At 45.2% G+C, this 15,651-nt stretch overlaps 1 protein-coding gene and 1 long non-coding RNA gene across 3 annotated transcripts; both read left to right on the top strand.

Moving 5' to 3' along the window:
• Window positions 1-554: 554 nt before the first annotated feature.
• Window positions 555-3,768, top strand: LOC117040819. Its single transcript, XR_004425898.1, has 3 exons — window positions 555-713; window positions 1,517-1,539; window positions 3,464-3,768. It is a non-coding gene; the product is annotated as an uncharacterized LOC117040819 (long non-coding RNA).
• A 2,878-nt stretch (window positions 3,769-6,646) lies between these two features.
• Window positions 6,647-12,827, top strand: ZC3H10 (zinc finger CCCH-type containing 10). 2 transcript variants are annotated; one of them, XM_033138845.1, is made up of 3 exons: window positions 6,647-6,715; window positions 8,013-8,089; window positions 10,241-12,827. In XM_033138845.1, the coding sequence occupies exon 3, from the start codon at window positions 10,284-10,286 to the stop codon at window positions 11,475-11,477; it is 1,194 nt and encodes a 397-aa protein (XP_032994736.1). In that variant the 5' UTR covers window positions 6,647-6,715; window positions 8,013-8,089; window positions 10,241-10,283; the 3' UTR covers window positions 11,478-12,827. The 2 variants fall into 2 exon arrangements, with proteins under 2 accessions (XP_032994736.1, XP_032994737.1); XM_033138846.1 differs by lacking the exon at window positions 6,647-6,715 and adding an exon at window positions 6,824-7,005.
• Window positions 12,828-15,651: the final 2,824 nt, after the last annotated feature.

Here is a 15,651-nt window from a genome sequence, read left to right on the forward strand (position 1 = left end):
GCCTGCCCATGCCTATAATTCAAACGATCCGACATTTTATTTAAACGATTATTTCGTGGGTATTTGCTAAAATCCTAGGCGTGTTGTTCCATGATTGCTACAGTCCGTAGGGAAGAGCTGCAGTTTAAAACTACACTTTTGGTAATTTTCCAGATGCGCAGGCGGACTCCATTTGCGGATTAGTTTGCAAAATGCTCTCTGCACATGGCCAAAGACGGTCTTGACGGCATGTTTCAACGCTTGAAATTTAATTCCACCGAAGAATTGGGTGTGCTTGTAGCTGTGGGGAAATGTAACTGCTCCTCCGCCGGATTGTCCGGCTAACAGTGCAGTCTATGCCCCGGTAGTAAATCTTCGTTTTCCAGGTGTTAGGAAGGATGGCTGAGGCTCCTACATTCACGTCCAAAATGGCGGCGGAGCAGGCAACTACAGTACACTGCGAGAAATGTGTACCCTCTCCCTTGCGCAAACTACAACTCCCACCATGCAATGCGAAGACCGCCGTTCGTGACGCGCCCCTGCCGCCCGCCGCGTGACGTATAAATAGCAACCGACCGCCTCCCTCTGCCTTTCCTTTGCTGCCGTCACCGCCATTTTGTGCCGGAGCTGCTCTGTGGTGGCCGGCGAGGTCTATCCGTCGCCATCCGGCCACAGCCTTGCTGCCTGTGCTCAGGGACTGAGCCCGGGGGACCCACCCCGACATGAGAGCTAAGGTGAGTGGGGTATCGGGCTTGGATAGCGAGCTGACCCGTGAACGTAGCTGGGCTCGAGGCCTGCGTTGCCGTCGTTTGCTATGGGGCGGGCTATTGTTTCGGTTGGCCGGTTGCGAAATGGGGAAGATTATTATGACGAGCGGTGAAATGGAAGAGCTGCCAAGAACGCCTCGTGCTCCTCTGCCAGGCGAGACCTTGAAAATTTGGGCCTACACGGTGATAGGAAACCCTGCTAAGGCCTAGGGTGCGCGATGGACCTGGTGTGTGAATATAGAGAGTTTGGCCTCCCAGCTTGCAGAGGGTGGAGGTAAAGCATGAGGCTATAGGAGTCGTGGGGCGATTCTGCACGAGAAGCAGGTTTGAAAACTTGATGAAGGAAGGCATTTATCTTGGCAGAGCTGAGTTTTTGTTAGTGACTATAGTATTATACATGCGCATTTAAGCGTCAATCCCATTGAACTTTGTGGGGCTTGATCCTAAGTAAGCAGTGCGCAAGATCACACTATCAAGTGTTTGTTTTTTCTGGGCCCCAGGTTTGTAGAGCTGTTGTTTGAATTTTTAAATTGACATTAAAGTTTATACATTTTTCTGCCAAGCTGCAGAGTAGCAATTTTAGGAAATGACATTAATGGATAAAATACTGTTTGTGCTGGGCCCATTTTTTTTTATAAAAAAAATACATGTTGAGATCTTGCACCTCATACATGTTTAAATACCAGTGTACTATTTGTGTTACTCTTCTGGGTTTTGATGCTATCAAAAACACTGACTTGTTTTCTTTCCTTTCTCTCCCCTTTCTCTAGTGGCGAAAGAAGCGAATGCGCAGGTATGTGAGCATGTGTATTTTGCTGTGCAACCGACTTGTTTGATTTGTTTTTGAAGATTCTTGATTAGATTTCTCGAAAATGCTTTGACTCATTTAGTGATACCGTTTTAATGACATCTAAAATTTTAAATTGTGGCTGTTGAAAATTGAAATCTGAGGACCCCAGTTGTTTCTTAGTTCAAATTTGGTTTACTGGCTATGCAAACTTAGTGCACTCCCAGTATGCTTACTTAATAAATTCCATTGAGCTCAATGAGGCTTCATGTTAATGTTGCTAGGTTTCTTACATTGGTGCAACCAGAAGCCAAAGACAGATGCACATGAGCCATACTAACCCTAGGTCAGGGGTGGCCAACTCCCAAGAGACTGCAATCTACTCACAGAGTTAAAAACTGGCAGTGATCTCCCTTTTTAGGAGTTCAGGTCAAAGTTGAGCTTCTTTTAGGGAGGAGGAAAGCCACATTTTTGGGGGGGTGCAGGGCAAAAATGTTGAGCTTTTTATTAGGGGAGCCAAAGTTGTAGAGCTTCTTTGGGGGGAGCCAGTGATCTACCACAGACTCCAGTGATCTACCTGTAGATCACAATCTACATGTTGGATGTGCCTGCCCTATGTTATATAAACCCCAGTTGGGTGTGATGGAGCTGTTCTGCAAGGCAGTGCTTTAGAAAAATGAGTGATAATTCAAAGTATAAGACTGTCCCATAATATGGGAAACATACAGTCAGTATGAATACAAACTGCCACATGTTACATCCAGAGAGACAGGCCTTCCCTCAAGCCCGTTCATCACAAATTCAACCAGTGTAAGACAGCAAGTGAACCTCACTGAGGATGCACAGAAAAAAAGCCGAACACAGGTCAATCACTAATGCATGAGGCCAGTGTACAGAGGCCATTTCCTTGCATAGCTGCATTCCTGAATGCAATATCTATGTTAACCAAAGCAGAATTAGCCTTCTCTTTGACCACAACCCCCCTTAAGTGTGAATTAAATTCCTTCGCTTTTCTTAAATATGATCCTCTTCTCCCGCTCCCCCCCCATTCCCTCCTTCCCAAATTGTAGGTATCAGTATTTTTCCACTGGTGATCAGTCACCAATGCTTCTTTCCCTGCTCAGAAAAGTGCAGGTGGAGGTTTCTGCAGTCGCTCTTCTAATAATCCGGATAGGTTGCAATAATGCAGGCAGTAGTGGTGCTTTTATTGCAATAAAAGTGGGAAAATACCACTGCCTGCATTATTGCCATCTGTTCTCAGTTGACTGGGCAAGACAGCTACAGCCTTTGCCACCATCATTCTCTCCAGTGCCTTTGGGCTCTGCCTGTAACATACATGTTGGGAGTAGGAAATTGTGATGCCAAAGAAATTAAGGGTTTCTACTGACAACTGCAAAATTGTTGGCTGCCTGTTTGCTGCTGAGGTTCGCAGTTGGTGGCCCTCTTCAACCTGTGGTGGTGGTGTTTTTTAAACTGCTTAACAGGAATGGATAGGAGGAGGTAGGAAGAAGAGCTTGCTGAACTGCATCTTGTTTTGCTTTTCTCAATTGCCTTTTGATTCTGCAAGTAAATGGTGGGGGAAATATGAACTGATGTGGTAGGAAGGACATTGGAGGAAATGACTTACTTTAGGAAAAGTGGACTAAACATTTATTTAGTTCTACAAGTGTTTCTGTACTGTCATATCCTAAAGTATTAGGGTGGGGTACAACATTGAAACCTTAAATGCCATTGAGAACAATACAGATAATCATTAAAATAAGTGGCTTCAAAAACCTGTTGGCATAAAAGAGAAACCTGAAAGGAAAAAATGGTACCTACTGAATCTCTGCTGAAATAGTTTTTTACTTCATGCGGCTGGAAACACTACATTGCCTTATGTAGAATGTTTGGTTAGTATTGACAGTTAAAAGAATATTATCCCTTACAGGCTGAAGCGCAAAAGGAGAAAGATGAGACAGAGGTCCAAGTAAATGTCTCACAGTGCTACTGAAGCTGCAGAACCAGAGCATGGAAGGGCAGAGCTTGAAAAGCTGGTTTCCAGATAACACCTTCTATTTGCTGCTGCTAGAAGACTCCTTGCCTATCTTCAGGAGATTCCATCTTAAAGCTTAGGAGCAGTGATCATTCAAGGGGTGTGTGGGCCCCTGAGCTTTACTCTTCTGGACTGATCTTGTTCTTTGTGGCTTGATGTAGTGACTTGTATACAATAAAATTCCTTTTTTGGGGGAATTCAGCACATTTTTTCCCGTACCAAATGTTGACATTGTCTGTTGAAAGTTTGAAACAGTTACCCAAAGGTTGTTTATGGGGAACTTAGAGAAATTGGGGAGGGTGCGTGTGTCAGCGTCCAGTACACACCTACCTTATTGCACTCAAATCACTTCGTGGGTGGGATAGGATTAATCCCTCTGGTCTTAAAATGGGTGCTGATACTTTGTAAATGTTTCTTTAAGTGAAAGCAATCTGGGTTATATCCAGTTTTAATCCCTACTCAGAGTAGATCCATTAAAATCAATGAACATGACTGACAGGTCTATTAATTGTCTACTCTGAGTAAAACAGTTTGGTACAACCCTCTGCTTCTAACCTGGCTAACGCCATAAGCTCCTTTGCTCCAGAATCAACAGGTGCATAGCTTTTAACCCTACAAGTGTCTCTGCTTGTGAGCTCATAGGCGGTATTGTGTATTGTGCCATCTTCTGATGTGGTAGAGAAGACTTCCTGGTCTACTACTTTAAGAGCAACATGATGCCCATGAATGTGAATCCCTGACGTACAGTAACTTGGTCAGTGTAAAATGAAGCAAATTGTGTGGTTGGAAAATACATTGTGGTTGTCGGCACCCTGATTAATTTGAACTAGGTTGGGCTGCTTTGGAAACACGAGGCTGGAGTTTTAGTTCATTTACATGAATCTGGCTTGTTTTTTCTAGAAATCAACGGTCTTTTCTCACTTCTCATAACAGTTCTGTTCTAATGCAGATGTTCTATCCACTCAACCATTCATGGTTCCTCAAACAGTAATCTGGTGCTAGCAAACAAGGACTGTATAAAAAAGAAAGGTATAAGGAGCAGTACAAATGGATTGTCAATTACAGCACCTATCTAGTGAATCCCTTCTGCCTAATGGTGAGACTTGAACTTTTGTTCATGATGAATTCGGAACTCTTCATGGTCCAGAAGTGCTTACAAGGCAAATGCTTGACAGACTTCCAGATTTGTACGTTAGGCACCCAGGCATGATAGTTCCTGCTCTTGTACAAGATCAGTACTGTGTACACTTTAGATCTACACTAGCTTCTACTGTTTGAGAACCTTTATCAAGTTATGCAGCACAGTGGATAAACTCCATGGACCACTTGAAAACTGAGTGGGTCACCTGATTATTTTTCTGCCTATTGTGGCTGCTGTGCTTTACTAGATGCTTTATGATTCTTGAGGTACTGTGTTCTAAACCACTGAGCCTCTTGGGTTTGCGGATCTGAAGGTCAGTTTGGTGAGCTTCCATTGCTCCTTCCCAGCTTCCGCCAACCTAGCAGTTCAAAATCACACCTGTGCAAATACAGTGGATGCTCTAGTTGCGAACGTGATCCGTGTGGGAGGCACATTATCAACCTACAGCGCCGCATCGGTCGCGATTTGGTGCTTAAGCACAGTTTAGCACTTCTGTGTGCGCCAAAACGCGGAAGTAACCCGTTCTGGTACTTCTGGGTTTGGTGTGGTGTGCAACTCAAAAACCTGAAGCAGCTGTAAGGTAGGTATGACTACATAAATGAGTAGCACTGCGGAGGGAAGGTAAACTATCAGTGTGCTCTGGCTTCTGTCACAGTGTTTAGAAGGGGTTTATCATGCTGGCCACATGACCTGGAAAGCTGTAGACAAACACTGGCTCCCCTGGCCTGAACGCTGCACCCCATAGTCTACTTTGACTGGACTTAACGTCCAGGGGTCCTTTACCTTAATTCTTAATTGTATTTTTACACACTGCATATTGCCTAAAAAATTGCAGACCATCTCTGCCAAGCAGTTCAGTAACCCCTGATTTTAGTATACAAGCCACAGAACAAGAAGATTCCTTGTATGACGTAGACAAGATTAAATGCTGAGAATTGGGAAAGGGCAATGGTTGTGTAGAAACTTGTTCTCAGAGGGCTGGGGGCTGACACATGCAAGAGTTACTGGTAGGTTTTTACCAGGGGCGGGCAACCTAAGGCCTGTGTGCCGGATGCGGCCCAATCACCTAAATCTGGCCCATGGAAGGTCTGGGAATCTGTTTTTACATGAGTCCTTTTATTTAAGATGCATCTCTGGGTTATTTGTGAGGCATAGGAGTTTGTTAAAAAATTCTTTCATAATATAGTCTGGCCCACGACATGGTCTGAGTGATGGTGGACCAGCCCCCTGCTGAAAAAGGTTGCTGACCCCTGGTTTTTACCATAACTCAATTGCACCAATTACAGGTAGGTAGCTGCGTTGGTCTGCCAGTCAAAACAAAATTAAAAAAAAATTCTTCCAGTAGCACCTTAGAGACCAACTAAGTTTGTTTTTGGGTACCTTCCCAAAAGCGATTGATCTCGGTCACACGAATTGGAAATTTGTTGTTCATTCGTTCAGTTGTGTCCTACTCTTCGTGACCCCATGGACCAGAGCACGCCAGGCACCCCTATCCTCCATTGCCTCCCGCAGTTTGGCAAAACTCATGCTAGGATTTGGAAATAGGAACAGGTAAAAAAAATGCTTCATAGGTTAAAAGCTGGCCTGTATGAAAGGCCGGGCTCCTGGAGAGCACCTGACTAAGCAGCGGGCACAATGCAGGAGCCGTGTAATAGTTGTGGGGCAGTGGCGAGAAATCCTATCGGAAAAGGCTTCGCGCTGAGGTTATGGCAGCGTAAATGCATCGCACGCCACGTTTCGCTACAAAGTCCAGCAGCGTAAAATGTGTGTTGTGGTTGGGGGGGGGGGCGTTTATAAAGCGCCTCGTCACCTCCGATACATGCAGGGAGGCGGGAAAGAATTGGAAAAGGGAGTCCCGTTGCCACGGCAACCGCCGCTGTCCGCATCTCTCCCTAGTATCCCCGCGCGGAGGAAGAACCATAGAGTACTTCCGGTGGCGACGGCGAGGGGGGCGTCACGCCGGAAGGGGCTGCGCTTTGTTTGGACCGCAGGAGGTCGGAGTGAGGGTGAGTGGCTGGGAAATTGGAGTGGCCTTTGCTCTGGCTCGGGGTTCCAGAGTCCTCACCGTTTCCCCAAGGGACGAATGCCGCCGAGCCTCAAGGCCCCGCCCCCTGGAGACCCTGAGGCCCCTTTTCCTGCCTTGGCCTCTCGCTGCGGGGTCTCCTTCCTCTTTCAGCCGAGCGGACCCTCGCCGAGAGTGAGCTGAGGCCCTGCCTCGGCCCTTTCCGACTCTCGGGAAGTTTTCACTCCGGTTTAGGGGTGGGGGTTCAGGCCGGGCGATGCTGCGAAGTTTCAGGTGAGCTGTGGAGCCGGGTGCCCAGGATTTCCGGGGGGGGGGAGAACTTCCTCACCTTGTCACTGCTCTTTAGCCGAAGACATCCTCGATCCACACCGAGGGCAAAGAGATTGGCTCTTAGTTTTGGTTTTTTTCCTTGTTTTTTTTTTTTTTAAAGCAAAACCACACACACACACACACATACGATCAACGTTGCCTGTCATCAAAAGTACCACAGGATGGTACCCAGTTCATGGAAAACAGGCAAACTGCTTCATCGCCAAATAAAAAGAAGCAGCAACTTTTGAAGAAAGATAGGTGGGGCATCATATCTAACCTGTCTAATATGTTCCTAATAAAGTTTGCGTATCCATCTTTGTAACACAACAACTAAAAGCAGATCATGGTTGTGTCTTAAGAACACATACTGCATGGAAGCAGCACATAATGATCCGAAGTACAGTAAGGATGTACAGTTCATTTCAAAGACACAAGTGGAATCCCTAGGGTTTCTGAGGAGCTTTCAGGGGGGATGCCTCACCAATAAGTTGTGGAGGGGTAGCTATATATAGTCTATTGTAACAAAACCACAAAGTGTCTTGTAGTGCCTTAAAAACTAACAGATTTGTTACAGTATGATTGTAATGGTCACTAAGCCTTCATCAAAGCTGTTTTTCCTCTCTGCATTGTGCAGCCATAGGGAGGAGCATTTGGCATGCTCTTAAATGCATTTTTCTTGTATGTGGTATTATTTACATCAGACCTGGCCTGGACACCATATGAACTAAGTGCAGTCTACAATTCTCTTCAGAATTATTGGCATATGAGAAGTGGGTCTATGGCAGATGCATAGGTGCTCTTTATAAATTAATGTGAAAAGATAAAAGCTTGAAGTCCATACAATAGACAGTTAAAATCTATGTTAAAATCCTGACACTACGATAGGACAGAAAATATTTTTGATCTATCAAGACAAATGCATATAAATGAAGATTTTAATTCATGGCTTTTTATCTTTCTTTCTATAGCTCTTGTGGGACAAATCAAGTCTGAATCATTGCCATAACCCACCCTGGCATGACTTTGAAAATTTTATGCCATGAAGGTAAAGTCAAGCTTCCTAACAACTAATGGTTTATCTATATGATGATCTGCTGAGGGTCAGAAGTTAAATATTCTTGGCGTTTGGAGCTTTAGCTGGTGATCATTTAAAAAGGGCATTGTTGTAAATTAATGCAAAGAGTAATATTGTATAGGTCTACCCAGGTAAGTGTGCATAGAATTGCAAATGTAGACTTTAAAAAGACCCCATAGGAGTTTCATTAAGCTCTTACTTTGGAATTTTAAATCAAAATCAGAAGTGTGAGAATGAAAAAGCATGCTATTCTTGTGTGGGGTTTTGTTCACCATTTTCCTGTTTTAAATTTTGCCACCTCCGCAGACTCCATACACACACCCCTCCCGCTTGCTTGCAAATTGGGTGGCCTCCCATTTCCACAAATCTTTGAATCCAAATTTTTAACAATGCTTTTTCTGTGACAGAAGATGGGTAGGAGCTTCTTTTATCTGATGTAGGATTTCACATTTGTGAACTGTTTCAAAGGTCAAGCTGCTAGTCTTCAGGGTAATCTGAGTCTTCAAACAATTATTTCTAAGCATTGCTAGGAATGTTGGGTATACATGTAGCAAGTTGAAATCCTTGTTGATTTCAAGATTCAAAGAATTGCAGTCATTCATTTTCTTTGTTTTAGCTTTAGTACTTCCTTGTAAAACAGCAGCCTCCCATAAACAAAAGCTACACACACAAATAGTTCTCAGCCATTTGGTAAACTTTGCTCTGGGCTGTGCCACAGCAGACTGTAGATGTGATTGGGAAAAAATCCCTCAGTATAGATATCTGTTCTATTCTATGAGTGCATAGAACTCAATCTGGCACATTGATTCAGTGAGTCTGCTTTGATTGGATGTCTTAATTGGATATCACTCAGTGGTTACCAGGGACAGAGTAGCTCCTATTCATATGGCATCATTGAGTGTATCCCTTTATTTACCATATAAGTGAATGGCTGACGTTCATTACTATGGTTAAAAATAAAGCTTTGTGAAGTAGTTAGGCTGTAGCTCAGTGTTTTGCATATTGAAGTAATAAGTAGTAGTGCATAACTACAAAATCATGCAGAAGAAAAAAATCACTAGATTTTACCCTGTGTTTATTAATTACCTTAATGACACCTTCTGTTTTCATACTTGCTAAACCCTTATTTTACTTCTCAAAGTGTGAAGCCTTCGAGGGTAAGACTGTTAAGATTTAGAAAAACTATTGTGAGCTGCTTTGAGTCCATGGAATAGAGTAGGTGCTCCATCCCAGCTTCTGCCAACCTAGCAGTTCAAAAGCATGCCAGTGCAAGCAGATAAATAGGTACTGCTGCGGCAGGAAGGTAAACGGCATTTCCGTGCGCTCTGGTTTCCATCATCGTGTTCCGCTGTGCCAGAAGTAGTTTAGTCATGCTGGCCACACGACCTAGAAAGCTGTCTGCGGACAAACACCAGCTCCCTCAGCCTGAAAGCGAGATGAGCGCCGCAACCCCATAGTCGCTTTTGACTGGACTTAACCATCCAGTCCTTTACCTTTACCTTTTTTTACCTTACTTTCAAATGTTAAAGGGGTATGCAATCCATCTGGGGTTATGTTGCATTTGCATCTTAAACTACCTTGAAATTTAATTGGATCCTATGCAGGCAGCCTTAGACTTAATAAAATATTTGCTTGATCATCCAACAAAATAAATAGCAGCATCTTTTTCAATTGTTGGATCATATTGCCTTTGTGATCTTGGGTAAGCGTTTACAACTCTCATTCGGTTTTGTTCCCCTTCTCTGCAGCAAAAATGTAATGCCCTTATATAGGCCAGTAATATAGTTCCAGCCTGAGTTGAGTGCAGTGTTTAGTTCTGATCATCTGTTCTCAAAAGATAGAACCAGGGGAAAGTATGAGGGGGAACTAAAAGGAATATTGAAGCCATTCAGTCCAAGCAAATAAGTCATTTATTTCTGATAGTTGATAGGATATACATGTACATATAGACTATAAAATACTTGGATCTGATACAAAGTGTTGTTTGATGTATTGTGTGTTCTCTTCCCAGTCAGAAGTAATAACTTATTATTATTATTATTATCATCATCATCATCATCATCATCTAACTCAACAGGTTTCCCTCTTGCGTTTCTTACTTGTTCTCTTGTACTTGCACAGTAACCTGATTTTGGGCCCCCAGCCTGCACAGGGCCACGAAAAAATGCCTGACCGTGACAACACCTATAACGGCAGTGGGAGCGGCAGCGATGAGGCAAGTGCCAACTCCGATGACATCTGCCGGGATTTCCTACGCAATGTCTGCAAGCGGGGCAAGCGCTGCCGTTTCCGCCACCCCGACATGAACGAGGTGACCAACCTGGGAGTGAGCAAGAACGAGTTCATCTTCTGCCACGACTTCCAGAACAAGGAGTGCGTCCGCATCAACTGCCGCTTTATCCATGGCACCAAGGAAGACGAAGACTGCTACAAAAAGACGGGGGAGCTACCCCCACGCCTTCGCCAGAAAGTGGCAGCTGGGCTTGGCCTTTCCGCAGCCGACCTCCCCAACAGCAAGGAGGAAGTACCCATTTGTAGGGATTTTCTCAAGGGGGATTGCCAGCGCGGGGCCAAATGTAAATTCCAGCACCTTCAGCGGGATTACGAGTACGACGCCCGGGGGTTGGCCACCCGGGAACAGGGCATCACCACTCCCGTGCGCCGATACGACCCCTATGACCCCATGTACGACACCGACCGATGCTTTGATGACCATGACCCTGTGCTGAAGCGGCGGCGGGTAGATGGGCTCCACTTTGAGACTTACGAGTACAACTTCACCAGCCCTCGCACGGTGGAATACCGGCTCCTGGAAGAGGAGAACATCATGCTCCGCAAACGTGTGGAGGACCTCAAGAAGCAGGTCAACAACCTCCTGGCCACCAACGAGGTCCTGCTGGAACAGAACGCCCAGTTCCGCAACCAGGCCAAAGTGATGACTCTCAGCTCCACGGCCCCAGCTACCGAGCAGACTCTGGCACCCACTGTGGGCACCGTCACCAACTATAACCATAGCATTGCCCAGACTCACACCACCCTGAGCAGCCAAGCTCTGCAGCCACGGCCTGTGTCGCAGCAGGATTTGGTGGCTCCAGCTGGTGCTCAGGCAGCTCCCCCTAGCAACGCAGCACCTCCCATGAACCCAGAAATCACCCCGCTGTCAGCAGCGCTGGCTCAGACCATTGCCCAGGGGATGGCTCCACCAGTCTCCATGGCTCCTGTGGCCGTATCTGTAGCGCCTGTGGCCGTGTCCATGGCTCAGCCACTGGGGGGCATCACCATGAGCCATGCCACCACCCCCATGGTGACATACCCCATAGCCTCCCAGAGCATGAGGATAACAGCCATGCCCCACTAGCCCACTTCCAAAGGGAAGTGTCTGTTCGGTCTGTGCTTTCGCTAGGTCGCTACTGGGATCTGTTTCCCTCTCGTTGGAGGTGATTAACGTGTGGAAGAGAGAACGAAACTGATTTCAGGGGCGGATCTGAAAAGCCACCGGAAACCTCATCTCTGCACAGAGGGGAGGATCATAGCTTGGGTTCACAATTGTCCTCACACAGGAATACGTGGCGCTTGCCCCTCCCCCCCCCTCGGATGACAGCAGGGCTCAGGGATGCTAACAAAGCAATTTGGAGAGTATCATAATCTCATAGCCTTTGTGTGTATGTTGTATCTATTTTGCAGCTTGTCCATCCTCATGTAGCCACCCACCAGTCCCTTGTGAGTTTTGTAGCTGAGCAGATTTCGCCACCTTGGAAGCGCTGCTTTTGCATAGCCACACAGAATTCATCCTGTGGTGGTTGGTCCAGAGAGGAAAAAACAGCTAAGTTCCCAGGTGCTTGCCGGTGAAATGAAGAGTGGCTTTGCTTTGCTCAGTGAAAGGGGCAAAGACTCTAAAACTGTACTAGCTCCACAAAGAGCAGAGACTTTTGTTAGCCTGCATCATGTATCTTTGTACACTGTATCTTGCTGTAGGAAGCCAGAAATCCAGGCTCCTAGGTATGGTTTTATCTGAGTTCTGTTGCTGTAATAAACAGTAAGCTGGAAATGGTTCCAGAGCACAAAATTAAATATTGCCTTTTCTTCTGAATTGATTAGGAATGGACAGTTGAAATTGTAGCCCTGGAAAGAGCAGGTTCAACATACTAAAGTTTGAGATTGCAGGCCAGCGGTGATTGCGGACATATATAAAGATGGCATCTTTTATGGGTTTCTCAAAGCACCCAGGATGCAATGGCGGAATATCTCGTAGCTACCCATAGGCTTGAAGCAGCCTAACTTCCCATTGGCACTTACAGGGATTCTTGATGCCTTGCAAGCCCAGAATAACTCCCACTGTTTTGTTCATTCTTCTGAAATGTTTCACTGCTTTCTGCCTGCATTTCATGTCTGAATTGCTCCCATGTGCAAGGTCTTGCTGGTTGTAGGGACTTACCTGCTCTGCATCACTTCATGTTTTGCTATATGGCATACTTGAACTTCCCTCATTCAGTGTTTCTGTTTCCTTTTTGGAATTTTGTTAATAATAGCAACCCTCAGCTCCTCCTTGGGTCCATATTAGCTTTCGTGTTTTTCATGTTCCATTTGGATCAGGGTTTTATTTGAATGTTTTGACAAAAATGAGGAAAATGCTTCATGAACCTGCTGTTTCTACAGTTAACCGTGTAAATGTTTTCAGCTATTAAAACAAATGTACAGTCCTCACAAATATCCAGTTCTGATGTGATTCGTATGTGTGTGTGTGTATACACACACACACACATATATTCTCCCCTTCCTCCTTCAAATATTTATGTGTTTGCAGTTAAGAATCTGTATAGATCTCTGGAACAGAACACAGCAGCTTTCCAAAACACTGGCAGCATTCCAAGAAATGGTGGGATGGAGGGGGTGAGAGGCAGGAGGGAAATACTCTGGGTGACTTTATTGTAGGCAAAATCTGCTGAGCCTGCAAGCTTATATCTGCCTTGCGAGCAACTGGGCTGTCGTGAGATAAACTACAAATAGGTGTGTTTGATCCATTAACTGGCTTGCTATCATGAGAAGGTCTGCTGATTGGCAATGGATATAGGGAGATTTGGAAATAATATTCTCCTGTCCTATAGGTTAACTTGGGCATTGAAGGTATGCCTTTTCGTGATCAGGGTGCCTCTAAACTTTAGTCTTCTCAAAGCCTGATAGTAGGAGATCTTTCATTGCTGCCAACTGGGGGGTCACAGGAGAGAAATCTTAAACCTCTTTGTGGCACATCCGAGCTACACGGATTGTAAATAAAAAAAAGGATGAACTGGTGATTGTGGCCGAAGCAACATGCTGGGTGGTTTTAGGTATCTGCCAGCCCTTGTTATAGGAATTGACTATATTAATGTGCAATCTGACTTAAATGGCTTTTCTGTACCGGTAAGTATGAGCCCTTCAGCATTTTACCTTTCTAGGGATAAAAGTGGCTCGACTTTTTGACAAGCAGCAAGGACCTTATAGGGCAAAGATGGGAGGCAGTTGCAAAAATTGTACAGCACCTCCTTGCTATAACTCAAGTATATCCATCAAATATGATATAAACTATATATTTCACATAAAAGTGCATGCAAAGTGCATCTTCTAGACAAGGGACTTTGTTATCAACTTACAGGCCTCATTCCATTGGAGAACCCACATTTTCTGCAGTGAAGCTAATAGTGGAACCACTGGCCTCTTAGAGGTGACTGCCCAGCTGATGGGGAATGTCAGGCCTAGGGGCAATTGGCTCCTCCAGGCCTCTTATCTGACTGTTGTAACCTTTTCCTACGCTGTACCCTTCACTGGTCCTACTTTGGACTCCAGGTGTTTTTGCCTGACTGGACTGTATATTTCAATTATATAATTTCAATTATATTGCTTCTCTAGATGGAGAGGCCTGTATTGTACAATGGCAAAATTTACGTTTATTTCTCCGCCCCACTCTGTCATATAGCTCTTGAAAGGTTGCCTAGTACACAGTACGGCCCTCAAGCTAGTTCCCAGCTGTGTTCCACCCCTTACATAGAGCAGAACCATTTGCACCAGAGAACATGTGACTTTATTAATAAAACCATTGGAGGTTTATGGCTTAATGAAAATGGACAGCCTGAAAGTGAAGAGAGAAATATGGATTTAATTTATACATGTGGTACATCAAGCAGGGAGTGGGGCTACCCATACATCAAAAGTGCACTAGGCGGTGGAACAAAACTCTTTATTGGGGTCTGCTGCTTTTAGTTGTTTTCTCCCAACTTTCCTCAGTGATTAGAGGGGAATGGCAAAAAGATGTTATGTGCAGTGAAAGGAAGGTTATGGGGTTTGTTCCCCACCCCCAACAGCATTTTACAATCAATATACACACACCAAATCTGGCCCTATAAATATGAAATACTGTTAACAATGGCAAAACTGACTGCTGCAAGCATATGGAGCTGAATGGTAAAAGACCGAAGCAGAACCAAATTTCTAGGAAGACGAGAGACACCTATTTTTTTTAAAGAAAGCTCAGTTTGGGGCATCTGTACCTCCCTCTTAGTGGTCCCGAAGTAAGAAGAATGAACGGAAAGATGCGTGGAAAAAGGTAAGGAAGCTAAATCCGGGGGTCTGTGGGTATAGGTTGCAGTTGGGCAGGTGGAGAAGAACGGCAAAGGTGTCAGCAGGTTGAGGAGGGGAGGAGATGGCTGTAGGAGACCCACAAGACAGCAAGGAGTATGCTGTTGATGGGAAGGACAACAGAGAGGCTGGGCCTATCAGGGTGGTTGAAGGAAGAAACCAACAGTAGGCAAGTATATGATGCAGCTAAAAGCAGAGGCCTGAGGAAACAATGCTGCAAAGTAAGGGAAGGGGAAGCTGAAGTTTTAACAAGCTTGGGCAAAATCTCACATAGGAACCAAGGTCACGAGGAGCCCTGAGCTGATGACCAGAAGGAAGTGGGGGAAGCTGAAGGACGCTGCACCAGGAGCTCATAGGCTGGCCAAACCTGAGGTACGCCTGTATCTTTAAGCATTGCCTGAAAATGAAATTCTGCCAGGTGTAGCACGTAGAACTTAAATGTGGGAGGAAGCAGGTGACATTTTCCCTTCTAGTCAAGAATTAGGAACGCCAAGGCCTCCTCGAAGTCTTAAATCGGACATGAAGGTATGGATGTGGTTAGATTAATTTTGCAGGTTGATGTGTATGCAGGCAAATCCTGGGTGGGTTTGTTCCAGGCAGAACAGCCCCCCCCCCCAAGCATATGGCGAGGGTTGGTGGATAAAGGCTTGTCAGTTGTGGTATTTTGTTTTCTGGTATTTTTCCTAGACTTCCTCTTGTGTCTAATAGCAGGTCAACACACCAGGAAATGTACCAGGTGAATCTTCCCTATCCCCTTTGCATGTGTGTATGTCAACAGGTGGGGTCTGTTTAAAAGTCACAATTCCTTAAAGACGGGAGACAAATAATTGCTGGGGAAGGGTTTAGAGAGCAGGCATCCCCAACCTTCAGCCCTCCATGTGTTTTGGACTACAATTCCCATCATCCCTGACAACTGGCCC

This window comes from Lacerta agilis, chromosome 2 (genome assembly GCF_009819535.1).
Source record: "Lacerta agilis isolate rLacAgi1 chromosome 2, rLacAgi1.pri, whole genome shotgun sequence".
Taxonomy (NCBI): Eukaryota; Metazoa; Chordata; class Lepidosauria; order Squamata; family Lacertidae; genus Lacerta; species Lacerta agilis.